Source organism: Histomonas meleagridis, assembly GCF_020186115.1.
Source record: "Histomonas meleagridis strain 2922-C6/04-10x chromosome Unknown contig_9, whole genome shotgun sequence".
NCBI classification, from domain to species: domain Eukaryota; phylum Parabasalia; order Tritrichomonadida; family Dientamoebidae; genus Histomonas; species Histomonas meleagridis.
In genome coordinates, this window is record NW_027150923.1 from 1,306,436 (window position 1) to 1,329,162 (window position 22,727).

Below are 22,727 nucleotides of genomic sequence, written 5' to 3' on the forward strand. Positions count from 1 at the left end.
ATTATTAAAATAAATATCAAATAAAACAAATAAATATTTTTAGCATTAATATGAATTCCTTCTTGTTCAAGAAGTAATTTAACTATTTCTGTATGACCATTTATAGATGCTCTAATAAGTGCTGTATCATCTAATTAAAAAAATTTCCATATAATATTTTGAAATATAAAATTATTAAAATTAAGATTAAATAAAACAAATAAATGTTTTTAAGATTAATATCAATTCCTTCATGTTCAAGAAGTAATTTAACGATTACTGTATGACCATATTCAGATGCTTTCATAAGTGCTGTATAAAATAATTTAAATAATTTCCAAATATTATTTTGAAATCCAGAAATATTAAAATAAATATCAAATAAAACAAATAAATATCTTTAGCATTAATATCAATTTCTTTTTATTCAAGAAGTAATTTAACTATTTCTGTATGTCCATTATTAGATGCATACATAAGTGCTGTCCAAAACAATTTGAATAATTTCCAAATATTATTTTGTAATATCAAATAAAACAAATAAATATCTTTAGCATTAATATCAATTCCTTCTTGTTCAAGAAGTAATTTGACTATTTTTATATGACCATTTAAAGATGCTTTCATAAGTGCTGTTTCAAATAATTTGAATAATTTTCAAATATTATTTTTAAATTGTAAATTATTGAAATAAATATTAAATAAAACAAATAAATATTTTTTGCATTAATATCAATTTCTTTTTGTTCAAGAAGTAATTTAACAATTTTCATGTGACCATTTTCAGATGCTCTAATAAGTGCTGTATCATCTAATTAAAACAATTTCCAAATATTATTTTGAAACATCAAATGATTAAAATAAATATCAAATAAAACATATAAATATCTTTAGCATTTATATCAAAACATTTTTGCCCAAGAAGTAATTTAATGAGTTCATAATTTTTTGATTTTGCTGAAAATACTAAAATATTTTTTGGAATTTGATTATTTTGAGCATAATATTCAACTAGATATAAATTTCCGTTTCTTGCTGATTCATTAATTACAGGATTTTTGTTTTCAACAATATTTTCTTCCAATAATGAAAGAATTTTATAATTTCCTTTTTCTATACAAAAACATTCCAAATTTTGGCTTAATTCTTCAATTTTATTTTCATAAAGATATTTAAATATATCATTTCGATGAAACATAATTGCAGCTTCAAATGCGCCTATAAATGATGAGTGATTTTGTTCACATAAATGAATAATTTCTTCATTTCCGCCTGCAACAGCATATCCACCTGTGTTTTCTACTTTTGAACCATTCATAAGTAAATATTTAAAACATTTAATCGCAGAAAAAAATGCAGCATAATCAATTAATGTAACATTTTCTTTATTAATAAAGTCACATCTTTCATAAAGTGATGGTTCAATTTTTTGGTTAAAATCAAAATTTGGTTGTGATGATATTTCTTGAAGTTTTTCCATTTCATCATTTCGAATTATTTTCGCAAGTTCATTTGGATTATGTCCTTCTTTAACATATTTCTTATGAAGCGCCCAATCATTCTTCGAAAGTTTTTTATATTTTTCTCTAAGTGTATCTTCGAATTGATTCTTGCGATATTTGCTTTTATTTTCTTCCTCTGTTTGGTGGTAATGTACAAAATATGGAAAATCGATTTTTTTGTTACATCTTTATCAATTAAATTTATTTCAAGCATTTTTTCAATTATGTAAAATGATTCTTGTGAATTGATATCAACTAAATTGTTAGTAAAAATTTCAATAATTTTTTGAATATTTTTATTTATTTCTTCTTCTTTTGTTTGAATTATTTCTAAATATTTAAAATATATATTGTTCACATCCTTTTGTGTAAAAAATACAAAATAAATCAAATTACTTAAGATAGAATTAAATGAATATGGATGATTTGTATCAAATATTTTCATTGTTTGATCGACTGTAAATTCAAAATTTTCTTCTTTTAAATTAAATATAATTTTCTCTAATTCTAAAAGCAATTCCATTTAAATTTATTTTCAGTGAGAGTTTTATTTCGTCTTGATTCCTTGTTTCAGTCGACAAAATGGGAATTCACAGAATTATTTGGAAAGTGCTTGCTCAGATAAATAAACGGTGGAAAATTCTTCAATTAAAAATCATTTTTCTTAATGTATTCTCAACATTATGAAAATCATATTTTATACCAATACAAACCTTGTGCATGTATGTGCATCAAAGGCTGAAATGAAAATATCTAATTTTAATTTTTTTAATTTCATAAATATGAAGACAAATGTGTACACATTGTTTAATTAAATTTCGCAAACCATTAAAAACAGATAAAATATATTTGAATTTACATAAAAAATTATTTCTCATCAAGAAACTTTGATAATTCGTCATCTTCACCAAATGGATTTGGTATTTGTTCACTTAATATATCATTTTGCGCGATTTCATTTTCCCCATTTTCGCTTTCATTTTCTTCTTCCGCAGCGATTTGTTCTTCGAGAAACCTTTCGAATTCCGTTTTAACTTCCGATTTTTCCTTTGGAACAATTTCAATGTTTTTGTCCTCATTTTCGTCTTCATTTACTTCTTTGTTTCCGACTTCGATTTCGTATTTCTTCGGCATTTCAAACGATTTGATTTGGAGTCCGAAGTTTTCCGCTTCTTCCGGAAATATCTTCCAAAACAAAACTTTAAACCAATCGAACAAAACCTCATTTAACTTGTTATTAATCTCAAACTCTTTTTGCGGTATTGGATCTTCATTAAATTCATTTAGGATCGGAGCAATGCTATTTTGTAATTTTAATAATTTCTCTTTTTCATTCTTTATATGTAGTGCTTTCTCGCCAGCATTAATTATAGATAAAATCTTTTCGACAATATTCTTGAATTTATTGTTATTCCCAACTATTTGAAGATTTTTTTTGTTCGTTGAACAAAACATGAAAAGTGACACTTTACCCAGCGGCTGAAACCGCAGGAATTGAAAAAGTGAAATCAAAACGTACTCTATTGAATTTTGATTGACTTTTGGATTTGAGAACATTTTTTTGGCAAACACAAAAATTCTATTGGCAGAAAAATACGACAGGTTAGCGGTTGTTGCAGACAAATTCGTAATTATTCCAATGATGAAAGGAACAATCGAAATATTTGCATCGAAGTTATCATTATTCAAAGGGTTTGTTATTACTTCTATTATCAAATCCGATACCGTTCCACGATGAGGTTTTATTAAATTAGTATTAAAAACTCCTACAAACGGAGTATTAAGTTTAATTAGTGCCGAATAATTTGATATAATTTTACTTAAAATTAATAAAATTAATGTATGGAAAAATGTAATATTTTGCTCTTCATATTTGATTTCATATAAAAACAAAATAGATGAAATATAATCATTAGATAAATCATAGACAGATATAAACTCAATAAAAGTAGGAAATCGATGCATAATTACAAGTAATAATGTGATGTAATAATCCGAAAACTTTTTCACTTTTTCAATGACGTAAAATGAATTAGATGAATATGATGAAACTTGTAAAAGCGGAGAAAAGCAGTGATTGATGATGTTTTGATCAATGTTTTGTAACCTCCATGAATTACAACTTAATAAGGATGGTAATGAAAAGGTTACTAATGATTTGATAAAGTGAAATGCTTGTGGAGATTTATTATGTAAGAGAACTTCTGGTATAAGATGGAAAAAAGTGGGTAAAAAAGAACTGGATTGAAAAGTCTCAAAGGATAACATGTATGGAGTAGGTATTGCCTTTGGTTGATCATTTAAACTATCCGCATTTTGGATAAACAAAAGAGTTTTGACATACGTAAGACGAATGGAAAGAAGATTATTTTGAAGGATTTGATTTATTGGTTGCGAAAATTGAAGTAGACGTTGAAGTGTTTGAATTAAAGTTGAAATTGGTGATAATGCAGATAAATAAACACCTGGCATTTTAAACCATGGTGAGTTCTGTGGTGGTTCGTGAGATATAGAAAGCAAAAAACATATAAAGTTACAAACACCAATAAACGATGGATTTTGTACATTTTCTGAATCACTTATTTTTGATGCTTTAGAAAATGCATCAACTGTAACTTTTATTAAATGTGCTAAATTATTGGGATAGTTTTCTTTTATTTCTAGAAATAAAGATTTGATTTCTGGCGAATATGTAAAATTACCAATTGATTTAATAGAAAAATTATTCCATACTTGATGGTCTGGTGGGCAATTTTCTTGTTTTAGTATTTGTATTGAAGATGTAATATTACTACTAAAAGAAACAACACCCCCCATTTTAGATTTTTGGTGAGTTTTTTCATTGAAATTTTTATATAATTGAATTAAAATAATTTTGTCAAGTTTTTTACGATGGTATGGCCGTTTATTTAGAAAATGTACGCACATTTTTTTACTAGAAGCTCTGATCAATTTGGTGGGAAAATATCATTTATAGTCACTGATATTATTACTCAATTACGAAAGATGGATGCCAAAAAAGAAGAAGGAATATTTCGTCTAAATGGTGGCGGTAAAGAAATTCAACAACTTTGTGCCGAATTAGATAATGGAAGAGTAGTTGATTGGGATAAATACCAAAACCCTCATACATTAGCATGCGTTCTTAAAAAATATTATCGTGAAACTTATACAATCCATCCTTTAATCCCAAGCTTTGTTTATAGTGAAGTACTTGACATACCAAGAATAGGTGGTGATACTGTAGCACAATTTAAAGCTGTATTTGCAAAAATCAATCGAAGCACATATCAAGAACTTGCACTTTTAATGACTTATTTGCATGAAGTATCACTTGAATGCGAACAAAATAAGATGGATGCCTCTAATTTATCGCGTATGTTTGGTCCAAACATATTATTATTAAAAGATGAAAATCCAGATATGATTGATGTCAAAAAACATGAAGCAAGAAATGCTGCCATTGAATTACTCATCCAAAACGCTGATAAGATATTTGAGGGATTTCAACTTTCACCTTTAAATGTTCTTAAAGATGAAGAAATACAAAAAATTTCACCAACTCAATTTTCTTATCAAGATATAGCAAACTCACTTAGGCTAAGAAAGCTAAGAATGAATTCATTAATCCCTTATCTACCAAAGGAATTTTATAATGCATCAAATTTTGTTCATCCAAAGTAAAAAAAAAATTATTTGCATCTTAAGTTTGACCGATAGAAAATTCTGAAGATTTCGTATCAAAATCCAGTCAAAAACTTAAAATGTAAATATTTTTAGTAAACTCTTGCTATGTTCTCAATTTTTTATTAGCTTTAACATTAACTCTGTTTAATTTTTGGTAATAATAAGCCGCTGAAATATTTTAAACTCAATTAAAGAGAATTTGTACAAACATAAAATTTACTGAATCAGAGTTGTGATCAATTTTTCCTTCTTATTTTTATGATAACTTTTTTATTATTTAGAAGATGAAGAATTTTTTCTTTCCAAGAAGCAATGTAGATATACATTTTAAATGGTTAAAAATCATTTCCAAGAATCAAATGTTGTACAAAAGTGCCATGTTGTGGCTCTTGTTGCCGATCAAATAAAGTATTTAATTATAATTCCATTGGAATTGTGAGTGTTTGTTTGGTTATATATATAACAACAAATTATGCTGTTCTTGTCTTTAATAGGCATTGTTGCGTCACACAAAACAATGCCCGCATACCGCCTTTTGCAATACACATCCAATATTTCAAATTCAACGGTGTTAGGATCAACTCGCGTATCAATTGATTCACAAATTCAAAAACTTGGTTCCAAGCCAGATTCCAAAAAAGCTGTTTTTATTCCATTAAAAGATGCCGATGTCGAAACTGTTGCTTCATATATAAACGCGTCATCTCCAATAATTTTTCAAGTCGACGATAAAGTAAGTGACACAAATGAACTTGAAGACTTCCTTTTAAGCGGCATGCAAAAGGCTCCAATTTATTTTATTTTTGGCAAAAATGAAATTCCATCTGAATTTTCATACGTAAAAACAGTAGATATAAAAGCAAATAATCCAATTAAAAAGACCAAAATGCAAAACGTCATTGGCATAATAAACTCCAGTAGGACATATGGACAAGAAAAAATTGCAATAATTACAGCAGCTTTAGACAGCTTTTCAACAGCTCCATCAGCACCAATTGGAGCCAATAGCAACGGTATTTCTCTTGCAGCACTTCTTGAAATCATGCGTCAAGTTTCCAAATTCCCAATTACCAACAACTGGGTATTTATCTTTGCTCTTACTGATGGTAACTACTGTGGGTATGAAGGTCTTGAGAAGTATCTCAGTGCATTGTCAGCAGTTCATTCTTCAAAGATCAAATTTGCTGTATCATTAGAATCCATTTCTTCTCCCAAACTCCGCGGTGTCTTTGGTCAGCGTCTTCGTCGTGATTCTGCTTTTGCAAATTTCATGTACAGTTTACTCGACGCACTGAAAACGGTTGGCATTCAATTTGACAGCGGTTTGAACGATGAGGAGCACTTTTCTCAGCTATCGTTCAACAAACACCTCATCAACTCAATTGCGATCTTAAATCAAGATGGAGATCGAATTTCTCGAGTAACTGATACTGTTCCTAATGTAACCCGTGCAAATGATATTGCTTGGGCTGTCTCAGAAGGATTACTTCGTATGATGTATAACGCAGATAATACAGCAACAATGATAGACCGCGATTCAGTTGATACATCAAAGTGGGCAGATATAATCGCAAATGTACCAAGAATGTCTGCATTTAGAGATCAGACATTTTCTCAGGTAATCCTTCAATGGATGAAAAAGTTTACACCATCAGCAACAATTGATGAGTGGACATCAAACAAATGTATAGCACCATATACAGCAGCTTCAGCAACACTCGTATTCTATAATAGGGTCTCATTCAAGAAATTAGCAATGCTTTTCATAGTTGGTGTTGCATATGGAGTAGCTGCGCTTCTCTTAACTGGCCGGAAGAAGGTCTTTGAGCTGTTGTCACACAAGTAAACAAAACAGATTAATAAGAATTTTTTACACTTCCCAAACAAAGCATACCAGCACTAGTTTTTTGAAATTTAGCAAACATATGTCCTACAAATAAATTTGTTTGTCGGAATTGTTCATTGTTCAAATTTTTATTACATTAAATAACCGTCGAATTTTGGATCCATATTAATCGATTAATTTGGTAAAACGACGTTGTTTGTTTTATCGTTATTCATTGAAATTTTATTTACAACAGTTCTATGCACACAAAAAGTTATACAAGGGGTTTTAAACAAAGTGATGGTTCAACCCAGCTTTGCCTTTTTTCTTTTGGCTGTATTAGGATGCTGCGCGCAAAAGTCAGATGAAGAAGCATCCAACAACAAAAAATGGCATGATACAGTTAAAATTGTATCAATGGTATCTCTTCCGATCGTTTTAATTATTGTTGCAGGACTAACAATAAAATGTTGTACAAGCAAAGATGATCCAGAGTGTTGTGGGTGTCTTAGTTGTTGCATTGATGATGTTGAAGGATGCTGTCAAAAGTGTTTTCACTTGTCGATTCCTTGCTGCTGCACAATTAACGATGAAGATTTCTGCTGCAAATGTTTGTGCAACTGCCATAATAATTTTACAAATGATTGTTGTTATTGGTGCGAAATTCCAATATGCTGGGACTTTTATGTTTGGTGGGAAGATCACTGTTGCAGCTGTATTGAATGAGCTACGCGTAATTTGTTTAAACGGAAATTCATATTTTGATTCTGAATTGATCAATAATCGAACATGTTATATAAATATATTCATTCCAATGTTTTAGTAAGTTTATTATTTATTCGTAAGCTAAAAGGTACATTTTTTTCTTGATGTAACTCAAATCATAATGTTCATGATCATGGATATTTCACTTTCCTTCTGATCTTCATCTTCCTTTTCCTTTCTATACAACTCAAGTGCTTTATTTGGCATCATTCCATAGATGCATTTTATCTTTAAATTTTGGAAAACATGTGATTGCTTTGAAGCATTCTTCGCATCATTGATGGACTTAAAGGTAAGAATAGCGTACACTTCGTTTTTGGACTTTTTGATATTTATATTAGAAGCATTGGGATACAGCGCCCTTAAGTCTTTGCTTGTGACCGATGGGTGCAAATTGAATGCGATAACCGAAAAGTGGCACAGAAAACCGACTTCAAGTGGAGCTTTCTGTTCTTTAAGCGCTTTGAGAGCGTTGCTTGCATCTTCATGTGTGTAGTATTGAACAATACCGTACGTACCATTAGGTGATTGTTGTACAATAGCATGGTGAAGATTTCCAAATTGTTTGAAGAAATGATATAGATCAAAAGATGATGCTGTTTCAACAATTCTTTTAACAATGATTTGGAACTCATTCATAGATTTGCGTGTATCACTGTCAAGAAAATGCATTGCAATAATTTCATTTCCATCAACAATAGCTCCATTGAAATATTTAATGGAATTATTGGCGTCTATGTTGTTTGCAAAAGAAATACTGACAGTTTGCGTTGAATCTATTGAATTATGATATTTGATTCCAGTTCTTTTGATTGGGCATTTGAAATTTTCAAACTCTTTTACCCTAAAGTCAAGAGGTAAATTGGAAACAGTTATCACAGGAATTTCAATGGAATTTGTGGAAATTGTAATATTTACATTTTTCACTTTAACATATGGTAAAAATGTGTAAATCAAATGAGCAAGTGATTTCTTGCGAACAGTGATTGCTGCAACCATCGGATTATTTGTTGGTTGAATATCAAATGCATCGGAATTTGTGGAAAATTTCTCCAAAAAATCGTGTACTGCAACGCAAATATCAGAACTTGTTGAAAAATTTGTTATATAAATAACGTCAAACAAGTTGATTGTTGATATATCAAAATCAATTGGAATAATATTCGTATTAATGATTGGTTTAGTTGAGAATGAATTTAACTCTGATACTACGAAAGAAAATGATTGTGGATACTTGAAAGTTATTAAGAGTAAGTTTGGACAATCAGGAATATTTATCACTTCTCTTATGAAAGATAAATATGGATCTAGCTTAGATTTGAATTCTTCATAGTTAAAATCAGCTTGAATATCATTGATCAAATATTGTAAGTAGGTCTTTTCTTCCATTTGGAGTACGTTAAATCAAATAAACGGCTGTTAGTTGGCCAACAGCTTCGATAAGGGTTTTGATTGCTTTACTTGGCGAATGTTCTTTGATAATTGAAACTGCTTGAACATTTAAAGACAATTTTTAAGCAATTAAAATTTAACTTTCAATTTCGAATTTTGGTAATATAATGAAATTGTTGTTAACTCATGGAAAATTTAAATAAAAATCCTGAAATATTTTTTTATTTATTTGTTGTTAACAGATAGCAAATTAGCACAAGAAATTAATTTGCGTTGCGCTTATTTAAGTGTTATGTAGTCAAGCGCAGTTTGAACAGTTGAAAGATTATCATCAAACCATTTAACAATTTGAGGCTTTCTTTTCAATTTTTTCTTGTTAAATTCGATACCAGTATAAGCAGATAATATACGAGCAATAAGAGAAAGTTCACCTTTCATTAAATTTCCCCATTTAGAATCAATTATTTCCCATGCCTTTGATTCCTTATAATTAAAATCACATACATCAAGCTTTTTATGTGTTTCATTGTTTTTTTGAGACTCCATTAAATTCTTTTCGCCTTTTTCTTTTTTATCAATTCTTGTTTCAAAATTTCCCTGTAAAATAGTTTGATGTAAATTTCTATCTGGATTGCTGCTGATGTTTAAGAGACACTCTTCCTGGCTTCCCATTATGAAAATGAGGTTCAGATCAAATTGAAAAAAGATTACTTTTAAAAAAACCGTTTCAATAGAATATTGAATGGGATTTTTGTCATGTTTTGACATTTTTGTGAGAAGGGTTCCTGTGAAATAACAAAAAAAAAAAAACGAAAGAGAGTGAGCAAGTCCGAATCAAAAATATTTTTGATTGTTTATTCTAAACAATTCATATGATAGATTTTTCAAAACATTATAATTCAATAATTTAACTAAAGCAATTATAAATTTAAATTATATCAATCAAAATATATCAGATATTCCGAATTTTTCGAAAAGAACCCTACATTGATAGTTCTAAAAAGGCCATTAAACAAAAGGTTTTAAGTCACATACGAATAAAAGGAAACAATTTTTAGTGGTAAAAAAACAATATGTAAACCAATCAAAATATCGGTTTCGTCACTTTTCAAACAACAAAATTTCGATAATTTCGTAAACAGTTGTTTACTGACTTTGTTGTCTTAAAGTCTTCAGTTTCTCTTGTAACGCCTCATAAAGTTGTACCGCCTCAGGACATTTTGACTGCATTTTTGCCAATTCTTTTTGGGATAATTCCCATTTTTGTGTTTGAGTAGAGACTGCCTTTGATATAATTTTCAAATCCTTTACAGGTTCTAATGCAGTTTTATGTACACATCCCCAATTATTGTTATAAACAGAAATTGTCCAGCCGTCGCAATCCTCGGCGACCGTTTGTACGATAGCTCCTTGGGGAACGTTAAGAACAAACGGGTAATCTGTCTGAAGTTGCATTGTGATTAAATTAAACGATGTAACACCAGTAGAGTTATAATACATCAATGGGTTATCACCAAAGATCTCATCATAGTTCTCAATAATGCTAGTACATAAGGATTGTTGAATTGATGACTCTGTAAAAGCTTCATTACTATTACCTTCCTCAGAATAAATAAGAGAAGGCCCTACACATACTGAAATGGCTCGGGCATCCATAAGATTGGTGGCAGAATGCTCCATAACACGACGTAAATGTGCAAAAAGATACGCAAGAAGACAATAGTTAGAGATTGGAAGAAGCCTCATAAGCGAACGAAGACTTTCGATTTGTTTTTCACGTGAAAGTGTCGGAAGTGTCTTTAATTTCTCGATATTTTGTGGTGGGATGATTGATGTGGAAAGTGTTCGTAAAAATAACTTAACAGTGCCTGTAGCATCATGGCAATGAGTGAATTCAACATCTTTGTTGGCATTTACTGCTTCTACGGTTTCTTCATATTTGACTGACGATCCATTATGTCGGTAAATTCCTTCGTCATCGAGATGGCTTTCTTCAATAAACTTAATTGCTTTGACAATGAAATAAGGAACTGGAAGATAGCAGCCAACTTTATTTGGATTAACCATAGTGGCATTAAATAGCCTTTGTTTGAAGACAGTGATAACTGTACATTGACGAATAGCATCCATCCATTCTTGACGTTCTTTATTTGTTGATGCACGGATTAAAAAGTCTGGCCGTTTTGCATTGACAGAAGGTGGAACGTGTAAAAGAAAGTAAAATCCTGGATCACCTGTTGATTGCTCATTTGTAACAACGCAATCAATTAATGGAATTGATCCAAGCTTTTCTTTAAGACTTTGATCTTTATAATACTCAAGTGATTTGGATCGTAGAGCAAAATGCCTACGCTTCCAACTATGAACAGAGCCTCCTTTTTTTTCAAGGAATCCTTTTTTTATAATTTCGTCGCTCATTCTGTTTTTGGAGACAACTTTTTGATAATTTTATTGAAATAAACGGACAGATAAACTCAGAAAATTTTATTTGTGGCGAAATATGCCATGTCACATGACAGATAAAATTAGTAACAAAGCATTGTATATATACAAAATTCTTTTATTTTGTAACGTAATATTCTCAATTACTTATCAATCTATTTCATTTATCAGATTAAAATAAATTTTTCATAAAATCTATAAAAAATTATATTCAACAAGGTTCTTACTTTTTTTACTACTCCATTTCTCAAATTTAAAAACTTAATATAAAAATATCAATGAAGAATATAAAATATATTTAAAGGTCTGACATTATGCCTTTTTTTTCGAATAAAAGGAAATATTAGTAATGATAATTTTGAAAAAATCTAGATGAATACTTACCATAAATATTCCAAGTATTGAAGAAGAAAGGGACATCTTTATAACAAGTTATATATGATATGATTGAAAATTTATTGTTCGTACAAAATTTATTCGTTGATTAATAATGAATTGTTTAATTCATGAGAACTCAAGACACCATCAAGTAAAACCGTCAAGGGGGAATAAACGCGCTTTTGTTTCCTTTATTTTAATTATCCTTCCCTTTGAATTCAATTAGCGAGTTCTATATTTTCAAACCATATGAAATATTCTTAGCTTTAGACTCAATATCAATCGATTGGTTAAAAAAATATTTAAATATCTTTCGCATCAATGTCAATTCCTACTTGTTCAAGAAGTAATTTCACTATTTCAATGTCACCATTTTCAGATGCAATCACAAGTGTTGTATCAAATTATTCGAATAATCACCAAATATCATATCAATAGATTTCTGATGTATAAAATACTTGACAAGCTCAATATTACCAAAATTATTTTCTATAATAAAATCACTAATAAGATTTATATTTCCAATTTGCAAATTAATGTTTCATTGGTTTCTATTCCTTCTTTTATCAAAAAAAGAAAGAATTTCAAAATTACAATATGTTATGCATTTATCTCCTAAAGTTTCTAGTTTTATAATGTCTTTGATACCATATTTATTATAAAGATAATAAAATATATCATTTAGATGAAATATAATTGAATTATCATATGATATATCTGAATATTTACAATTTTGCTCACAAAGATGAAAAATTTCAAGATTCCCACCTGCAACAGCATATTTATATGTTTTTTCTATTTTTGCACCATTCAGAAGTAAATGTTTAAAACATTAAATAGATCCAAAAAATGCTGCATAATCAATTAATGTAACATTGAAATATCAATTTAATTATTTTTGTTTTTTTTATCACGATTCTTCATAGCATAATTACATTGAACAAATTATTTTCCCCAAATTATTTTTTATAAGATTACAAAATTTTATCGATAATAATTACATTATTAATACATTGCATTATATCAATTTACACCTCTGTTTTACGACAAATATATTTTCATGTTTTTATTATTTGTTAAAAGATTTTTTGGTTAATTTAAATTTACTAAAGCGAAAGACTTACAAAATTTTCTTTTATTTATTCTCTTTTTTTATGAAATCTTTTGAATCATTTGATTCATCAACTAAACGCTCACTATTTCATCTTTAAGTGAATATTCTGAAAGAAATACATATAGAACTCAAGCACAAGATCTTATTATTGAAAGGGTGTTGAAGAAATCAATGCTTATGCTTTTGAGGAATGGATTTATCTTAAATCAGTTACATCAATTAGAAGTGCTGCATTTTATCGATGTGCATCATTAATTAATATTACAATACCAAATTCGATTCCTTCATTTGCAAGTTTTCTATTTTATCAGTGTGAATCATTGGTAAGCATTCCAATACCAAATACAGTTACATCAATTGGAAGTTCTGCGTTTCGTGATTGTATGGCGTTAATTGATATTACAATTCCGAATTTAATTACAATAATTAAAAGTTATGTAATTTATGGATGAGAATCATTTGTATATTTCATAATACCAAATTCAATTACTTCAATTGGAAGTAATGCATTTGCATATTGTAGAAAATTGGAAATAATTAAAATTAGCGAAAATGTTGCAACAATTGGAAGTTCTTCATTTGAGTGATGTCTTAATTTAGTAACGATTAAAATTGGCGAAAATGTCACAACAATTGGAGATTATGCATTTCAATATTGTAACAATTTAATTTGTATTTATTTCACAGGCAATAAATCGCCATCAGATATAAGTTCAAATGCATTTTCACTTGTGCCAGCACAATATGTTATTACATCAGATTTGTATGAAGATGAAACATTTCCGTATCGAAAGGTTCATCTATTGAAGGATGCGATCAATATCCCTGGCCTACGCAAAAATTCACACAGTCAAATACATTAACAAAGTCAAATACATATTTTCCAAGTAATATATTTACTGAATCAAATACATATTCTCAGAGTAATACATTTTCTAATTCATTTTTAGAATCAAACACATTTACTGAGACAAATACTTTTACTAACACGAGCGTATACGCAATCATTAACATTTTCTAATTCGAATGCTTTCACTAATTTAAATACATTTACACAGTTACTGCAATATAATACATCTTTTGTTCACACATTATTCATTACGTAATCGATTACGCAAACAATTATATCCAAAACTGTGATTACAAATACTATTTCTCTTACGTTCATTAATTCTTCATATTGTGTTAAAACATTTTTATCTATTATTAATATATAATTCTTGAATATTTTTCATACATTTCATATTATACTGGTTTATATACTATTATAAAACAAAATGAAATGAATAACAATATGAATAACAAACAAATTATTTTAATTATTACTTGTGTTTATGTTATAGTAATTATCATTGTTATATTCTCTATAATATTAATTATTCATAAAAAACGAAGTAATGAAGCAGAAAACATGAAAGAAGGAAATGTTGATAAAGATAACTTTGACATTTCAATGAATAACTTATCAATAGATATCTCGAATATTGAAGAAGATACATTCGCAGTTGATTTCAAAGAAAAGAAATTTAAACATATTTAAATCAAGTTAATGGAAATTTACTGTTTTTCATTGACTTAGCTTTATATCGTTGTGTTAAAGCTTCAATGATGTTGAAAATTTATAAAAGATATCGCATAATGAAATAAAATGTTTTTAATATAAATCGTTATGCGTTTTAAGAACAAAATTTGTTAATAAACATAAAAAATTAAAATTTTTAAATATGTTAAAAAGAAAAATAATACAATTTTTAATCAATGTTTCGTTTGGTTTTGTTGAACAAATTCGTTTTGGAGAGTTCCCACCCAAAAATTGGAAACTTGAAGAAGATTAAGAAATATGAAACAAACTCAAAGAAAGAGCTGATTGATATGATCTCTTCTACGCTTAGAACTGTTGACAATATTCGTGTTATGTGGAAGGAAACAATGAAAAATGATGAAAATGCATTGTAAAAAATTATTGGAAGATTGATTGTATAACCGATTCTTTTCAGAAGATAATCACAAAGAATGAAGTTAACTTGAGCAGAGAAAAAGAACAAGAATTCCATAACAGTCTGATAATTTATCAGATCAAATTCAGAAAGTGATGAAAACCCAATTAACCCAGCAATGGTCCCAAACGAGTTCAAAAATATAATGTATCTGATAGTGGTATCAATTTTTGAATGAGTTTTGCTTGCAACATTTTTAAAGAATTCATAAAAAAGATAGCAAATCAAAACGCATGTTATATGTGTTGAAATATGAAACAGTTTTGATATTGGAGAACGACTTAACATTAATGAAATTGGTATAAAAGAAAAAAAACTATCAAATTCATGACTTGAAAAAAGCAAAGAAATTAAAATTACAGCTCCTTGGAGAATAAAAATACTTGTGTACAATACGTAAGGAAACTGAAAAGCAAAATACATGATGTTTAATTTGGTCGAATGTTGAGATTTTGTTTCCACTTTTTAAGTTGTTATTTGGTCTGATATATCAAGTCCGAATTCGGATATTTGCTGTTTTGGTCTGTATTTTATAATTTTTAACTCCTTAATTATTTTTTATCAAAAAATAATTACTCCATCACTTTCTAAAAGGTATTTATTTATTAACAAAGAAAATGATAAATTATTTGTTTATGAAGAATTTTGTAAATTCATAAACATCAGCTGAATGGATGACTCTCTATTCTTCACCGACATTTATAAAATTATTTAAATCATAAAATATAATAAAAACATATATATTCATGATTCGTTTTCATGTTTGTTTCTTAAGAATGAGATATTATTATTTCCTTTTTCAATTTATTAGAAAAAAAATAAGCGTAAAAAATGAATTCATAAAAAAACCTAATCATACTTTTATTTTTTTTTTAATGTTTCTTTTTTTCATCTCCACAATCTATTGTCATAATCCTAAGCACAAGATTATTTATTATGGAAATAAGGATTCAACTCTTGTACCTGATATTAAAAATTATGATCAAAAATATTGCAATGAAAAAAAAAATTTGCACAAATGTGAAAAAATTAAAGAGATATTTAAAACATTTTCAGAAATTTTAATTTTCAAGGATTTAAGCGAACTTGTAAACTTGAAAAAAGATCTTTTAGGACTTAATTCAGCAGTTATATTCATTGGTGAAAACCAATCTAATCCATTAGATCTTTCTGGTGTTACAATTCCAAAACTAGGCATTAAATCATATGGTTTAAACAAAAGTTTATATATTAAAGGAATTAATGTATCAAATACAATTCCTGTTATTGTTTTAGATGATAATATTCAATTCGATGGTAATTTTATAGCAGATACTATTTATATCAATCAGTTAAAAGATGGAAAGTTAAATGCCAATCGTGTTATTATCCCATCATTTCGAGAAACAAAAAATATCCAAGCAAATAAAATCGAATATTTTTATTTCTCTCCTTTTGATATTAATATTGATGGTGATAGATATATAGTAAGTTCTAAACCAATTAATTTTAAAGATAAGATTAGCATTGTTGCTGATCCTTATACTGGAAAAGATTTTGAAATAAATATGACTTTAAAAAAGAGTTGTAATGAATTTTCATACATAGAAATATACCTTGAAAAACCTTTCGAAAGTTTGACATATAGTTTCATGGATCCTGATGATATGGATATTGTGATGTTGGGAGAAAAAATATTTACGTCTTCAGATGTTCCTAAAATTAAATTTTCATTTGACAAAAATGATTGGGATAAGTCAAATGTAAAACTAAATATTATTACTTCTCCGAGTTCTAAAAAATTTATAGATATTAGTGGTATACCTGCACGTGTTTTGGCAACAGTGAAAGAAGATACAACATTTGTAGGAAAAAGTATATCAAAATATAATTATGGGAATAAGACGTTTGTATTAGTCATTGCTATAGTTTTTTTGTTGGTTGTTTCCGTTATTATTGCTTTCATTTATTTGAAGTGCCACTCAAAAAATTCCTCAGATTTAAATTTTAATTATTAAAAAAATTATTATAAAAATTGATTTTTTCTTAGAATTATTGTAAAAAGCCGATTTTTTCACATGAATAATTTAATGCCTCTAATGCATTATTAAAGTTCTTAAAAATATTAAAGAATTGTATTAATTAGAAAGGACATTTCACAAATTTTATTTTTTTTGAAATGCACCAAAATATTTTGAAAGCAAAAATTGGTAACAGGATTCTGATTCTAATTAGTTTTTGGTTGCTAATATACTATGATAGCAATTCTTAGATATTGAAGAGTGTTATTAAAATTGATCCTAACAATTTCCAAAAATTTTTTGTTTTTTATTTCATGACAATATGAGTGTTTTTCATTAGATAGCTCTTGCCTGAAAATTATATATATGACTCAAAAATATCTCGTTCTGATAAATCATAACTACCCGTTGTACAAAATTAAACAAGTTATAATCCTCGAGGATGAGATTAACGTTATCCATTCAATATTGAATTTGCCGATCTAATGATATGCCGAACAAATTTCTTTGAATTTTGTCACTTTTCAGGTGCACTTTTTAGAGGCAAAACGGTTTATGAAAAATGACAAACAATATTTTAAATCAATCAGAAACACTCAGTGAGCTCTATCAATTCTTGGATTCAGCAAAATCAAAAGATGTATCTGATTTGGTTTTACCAGATTTGAGTCAAGTAGAAGAGATTCATTCTGAATTAAATATGAAGATTGAAGAACTTGAAAAAGAAATCAATCAATCCAAAGAAAACGAAAGGAAAACAAAAGCCATTATGGCAAAAAACATTGAAGATTTCAACAAAGAAAAAGAAAAGCTTATTTCAAAATATGAAAAAAAATTAGCATTACAAAAGAATAATTACGAAAAAGCGCTTAAGCATTATCAAGCCCTTCTTCAAGATTCTATCCGTGAGAAGGAAGAACTAGTTGATCAAATTGAACTTTTGTCAAAAAAAATCATTGTTACCCGAGAAGAATCATCCAAACGTGAAAAAGAGATTCAACGTCAAGCGTCCATACAGATAACACAACAGCGGGAACTTGCAATTTCACAGAACAAAGCGCAACAAAAGAAAATATATTCAAAAAAGCTCAAAACCGCCAAAGAAACCGCTTTGAAATCCTTTGAACCCGAATTGAATAGTTTACTCGAAAAGCATCAAAACGAAATAAATGAAATCAATCAGAACCATAAAAAAGAACTAAACGAATTACGAGAAATGATAACAAAGCAAATGAATGAAGAAAGAGAACGAATTGTTGAAAACTTAAAAAAACAACATGAAATTGAATTAAAAGAAGTCGAAGAAAGATATAAAGCGCAAATATTAAAACTAAAAGAACTGAACTAAGGTAACGTGAGAAATGTTTATGTTGTAAGTAAATATAACTTTTATTATTTTAAATAAATTTTTTTTTAAACATCAAATTATATTGTTAACTAAGAAAAATAAAACCTTTTATCATGTTTGATGAACAGTAATCATTTATTCAACTGCATTAGTCCTAATGCTTTTGTAATTACATGTGTGGGTAAAATCATGATGCGATATGTTGTTGTCTCTTATATAAAATATTTTGTTAATGTAATTATGTTAGGGTAATGTATAAAAATAACATCTGCAAAAAAATAAATGGTCACGATTTTTAAAAAACAAAATTCGAAGGTTATTATACATTATATAATATGTTTTTTAATGAGCATAATTTTCTTCCTTTTTATTTCGAAATAAAGAAATATCAGATTGGAGCACCCCAATATCCGAGCAAACTCTTTCAAATGCTAACAAAAGATGCTGGCCCAATTTCTTCTTTTTACATTTGCTCTTTCGGAAACAAATATAATAAATACAGAAGTTAACAGAAAATACAGTATAAAAGATGATCTAATAGTAGTTAATGTTTTAGTTAAAGTTTTAAACCAAGGTGAACCATTTTCAAAATACACTTTCACAATTCCGGATCGCGAAAATCAGCATATTGGACATACAACAGCTTCTTTTTCAACAAATAACATACGTTCATTCGACAAATCACTTCCAATTTCTGTAAATGGTAATGAGTACACTGTTGATCTTCAGAAAGAAATACCAAATGGAGAAGAATTCACGTTATACTTTTCTTATACATTAGGTGATTACTTGTTGTTCATAAAGCAAAAAGTTTCATTAAATCAACGAATCCAACTTTATTTCAATACAACAAAATTCTTTAAATCAAAGTACGAGACAAGGAAATCTTCTCTTTCGATCTCAGGCATTCCAAAGGCATCCATTACTACTCCGAAGCACATTCTTGAAGATTCAGGAATTCGAATACAATCGTCAATGATTATCCTGAAAGATTTGACGAACGATGATGGATCTGACTTCGAAATCGAGTTCACGACGTCCCGACCGATGATTCGTATTGATCAAATAATATCACAAACTACAGTCTCTCACTGGGGAAAGACCAAACAAAAGGCGTTCTACTCAGTGACAAACGCAGGGCCGAAGTTCACTGGTGAATTTAACAGAATTGATTTCAATCCTCGAACAACTCCATGCTTCACTCAGTCCATAGAAATGAGACCTCCGAAGGGTGCCCGTAACTTTTGGGCCTCTGATGAATCAGGGCTTCTCCAGAAAGAGCTTTCTTTGACTGGAGATAATTTATTGATTCCTCTTCGTGGTCCAATGCTTAGCAGTTGGAAGGCAACGTTTACTGCTGGCTGGACCATAGATACTTCTGTGTTTGTTTCTGGGGGATATCGCTTCGAATCTCCACTTATTACAAAATGCGTATCAGCTCCTGTAACAGAGGTTGTTGCAGAGTTTGTTCTCCCAGAAGGAGCCGTCGTCGTGGATGTACAGGTTCCAATTGATGCAAATGTCACCAAATTCATCCAGCCACATAACCTCGATTTGAACGGCCGAACCGTCGTAAGGATTGAGGCCGACCATCTCTCGACTGAGGACGACGTGCCTGTTGTGATTTCTTATCATTTGAGCGCACATTATCACTTCTTGAAGATATTAACATTAAGCGTCGCATTTGTCATTGTGTTTGTAGCAATAATCGTTGCAAGGCGTTTCGATTGCGGAATAGCAAATAAGCAAAAAACTCAATAAATCTTATCAAATGTAATTATCAATCTAATTATAAGAAAAGAAAAATTTGCAGTAACGTTAAGCCATAATACAATATAAGCAATTTCATGTGAGATTTACAATTTTAATATGAATTATTGCATATTGAGCTATAAAGTTATAAACTTATGAAAACTTTAAATTTTCTTCAAAATCTCCAATTGTTGTTACATTTTCTCCAATGATAACTGTTTATAATTGGATGAATTTTGTTGTTTTCTTAAATTAAGTTTGTTTGCATATCTTAATCCAAAATTAATTTTTTATCATGTTTTAATTCTACCTAAATCGTTGTATATCACATTTCTGATGAATACTTTCCGCCTGGTTAAGGTTTATGACCCCCTTATGTCAAACTAGTTTCAACTTTACGAAATTATAAGATATTAATATAATCAATATAGTTAAGTTATTATTAAAACAAATGAAAAAATGCGCCGCTTGAATTCAATAAAATTTATATAAACCCATAAATCAGGTTGCAGTTCTATTATTGGCATAACGGATTTCGATATAGTGTTTTTTGGAAATCTATTTAATCGCATTTTGGGATTGTACATCATTAACAAATATTAAAATTCCTAATTCAGTTACATCAATTGAAACTTATACATTTGGCAATTGCTATAAATTAGAAAAAATAAAAATCGGTGAAAATGTTGAATCAATTGGAGATTATGTATTCTTTATGTGTTCATCTTTAAGTAATATAGAAATTCCATATGCAGTTACATCGATTGGAAGGCATGTATTTGAACGTTGTAAGTCATTAATTAATATCGATATTCCAAATGCAGTTACATTAATTAGTAATGCTGAATTTTTTATTGCGAATCATTAATTAAGATCACAATTCCAAATTTAGTTAAAACAATTGAAACTGAAACATTTTCAAATTGCTATAAATTAGAAACGATTAAAATTGGTGAAAATGTTGCAACAATTGAATATAAAGCATTTTATTATTGTCAAGATTTAAAATGTATTTATTTTACAGGCCACAAATCACCAAATATAGATTCAAATGCATTTTTAAATGTGTCAGCGCAATGTGTTATGACGTCATATTTTTATGAGGCTGAATCATTTGGAGCGCTTTCAGTATCGAAAGGTTCTTCCATTGATCAATGCGATCAATATATTTGGCCAACGCATACATTCACTAAATCAAATGCGTTTATACAATCAAATACATTTACTAAGTCAAATTCATTTTCTCCAAGTAATACATTCACTAACTCAAATTCATTTACTAAATCAAATGCTTTTACACAATCGAATACATTCACTAACTCAAATTCATTTACTAATTCAAATAAATTTACATCTTCATTTCGATTTGATGTAACATTCGTTCAAACATTATTTTCGAAACATTCCATTACATAAACAATTATTTCCAAAACGATATTACCGAAAACGATTTTTATTACTTTATTTAAATCAACATATTTTTATTATTATTCAAATTTGATATCATATGAATATATCATTCAACAATATTCGACATATTATATTATATATTTTATACATATTATAGTTATATCTTTAGTACATTTGAAAATAGATCAGGTAAAAATAAAATGTCGAATAATCTTTTGATTGGTATTATCTGTGGTTCAATCTTTATCATTCTTCTTATTGTTGGTATTATTTTGTTCTTAATTAGAAGAAATAGAAATAAAAATTCGTATGTTAAAACTGAAACAACACCTTCGAGTTCAGTCACGAAACAACAAAACATTGAAAATGTCGATGAAGAATTCAAAAATTTTATACTAAAAGAGAATGATCAATAGATATAATTTCTAATCATGTTTAAAATGGTAAATTTTACTGGGAATTTTTGTTGCATGCCCACTCTGGTAGGTAAAATTGTAAAAAGTCAAATTAGTATAAATTTAAATTTCATTTATTTATTCATATGTAAACTATACACTATTTGCATTGTAAAGCATTTAAAAAATGTATGGAACGATCAAAATGTCTTTCATTACGTTAACTTCAGTGAATTATCTTTATTTTGTTTTTAATATATTTTTTTTAAATATATTATTATTCATCTGATTGGGATCTAATAGGCGGATAGATCAATGTATTCAAAATTCATATTATTTTGATGCTGTACAACTTTATACCTCAAATATTGTAATATTTTTCCTAAATTACAGACTTTCAACAAGTATATATACAGATATTTTTTATTGCAAATATACAACATAATGTTTTTATTTCGTGAAAAACTAAGTGGAAACTTTAGCTAGTTTGGAATTGATTAATATTCGAATTTCTTCATGACATTGTTCTGCTGCCCATATAAGTGCTGTATTAAATAATACAAATAATTTCCAAATATTATTTTGAAACAAAAAATTAATATGATAAATATTATATAAAACATATGAATATCTTTAGCATTAATATCAATTCCTTCTTGCTCAAGAAGTAACTTCGCTATTTCTGTATGTCCTTTTTCGGCAGCGATCATTAACACAGTAAAAAATAATTTAAATAATTTC

At 28.3% G+C, this 22,727-nt stretch overlaps 6 protein-coding genes across 6 annotated transcripts; 3 read left to right on the forward strand and 3 right to left on the reverse strand.

Annotated features, from left to right (window-relative positions):
• Nucleotides 1-2,348: 2,348 nt before the first annotated feature.
• On the reverse strand, nucleotides 2,349-2,936 carry GO595_009567 (uncharacterized protein; the record flags this gene model as incomplete). The annotated part of the gene is made up of 1 exon (XM_067923266.1): nucleotides 2,349-2,936. The coding sequence occupies one exon, from the start codon at nucleotides 2,934-2,936 to the stop codon at nucleotides 2,349-2,351; it is 588 nt and encodes a 195-aa protein (XP_067770569.1).
• Nucleotides 2,937-4,487: 1,551 nt separating this feature from the next.
• GO595_009568 (RhoGAP domain containing protein) lies at nucleotides 4,488-5,165 on the forward strand (the record flags this gene model as incomplete). The annotated part of the gene is made up of 1 exon (XM_067923268.1): nucleotides 4,488-5,165. One exon carries the CDS (start codon nucleotides 4,488-4,490, stop codon nucleotides 5,163-5,165), a length of 678 nt encoding a protein of 225 aa, XP_067770570.1.
• A 520-nt stretch (nucleotides 5,166-5,685) lies between these two features.
• On the forward strand, nucleotides 5,686-7,014 carry GO595_009569 (uncharacterized protein; the record flags this gene model as incomplete). The annotated part of the gene is made up of 1 exon (XM_067923269.1): nucleotides 5,686-7,014. One exon carries the CDS (start codon nucleotides 5,686-5,688, stop codon nucleotides 7,012-7,014), a length of 1,329 nt encoding a protein of 442 aa, XP_067770571.1.
• An 855-nt stretch (nucleotides 7,015-7,869) lies between these two features.
• GO595_009570 (uncharacterized protein) lies at nucleotides 7,870-8,397 on the reverse strand (the record flags this gene model as incomplete). The annotated part of the gene is made up of 1 exon (XM_067923270.1): nucleotides 7,870-8,397. The coding sequence occupies one exon, from the start codon at nucleotides 8,395-8,397 to the stop codon at nucleotides 7,870-7,872; it is 528 nt and encodes a 175-aa protein (XP_067770572.1).
• Nucleotides 8,398-10,296: 1,899 nt separating this feature from the next.
• Nucleotides 10,297-11,568, reverse strand: GO595_009571 (rho GTPase-activating protein 24; the record flags this gene model as incomplete). Its single annotated transcript, XM_067923271.1, has 1 exon — nucleotides 10,297-11,568. The coding sequence occupies one exon, from the start codon at nucleotides 11,566-11,568 to the stop codon at nucleotides 10,297-10,299; it is 1,272 nt and encodes a 423-aa protein (XP_067770573.1).
• A 7,302-nt stretch (nucleotides 11,569-18,870) lies between these two features.
• GO595_009572 (dolichyl-diphosphooligosaccharide--protein glycosyltransferase subunit 1A) lies at nucleotides 18,871-20,190 on the forward strand (the record flags this gene model as incomplete). Its single annotated transcript, XM_067923272.1, has 1 exon — nucleotides 18,871-20,190. The coding sequence occupies one exon, from the start codon at nucleotides 18,871-18,873 to the stop codon at nucleotides 20,188-20,190; it is 1,320 nt and encodes a 439-aa protein (XP_067770574.1).
• Nucleotides 20,191-22,727: the final 2,537 nt, after the last annotated feature.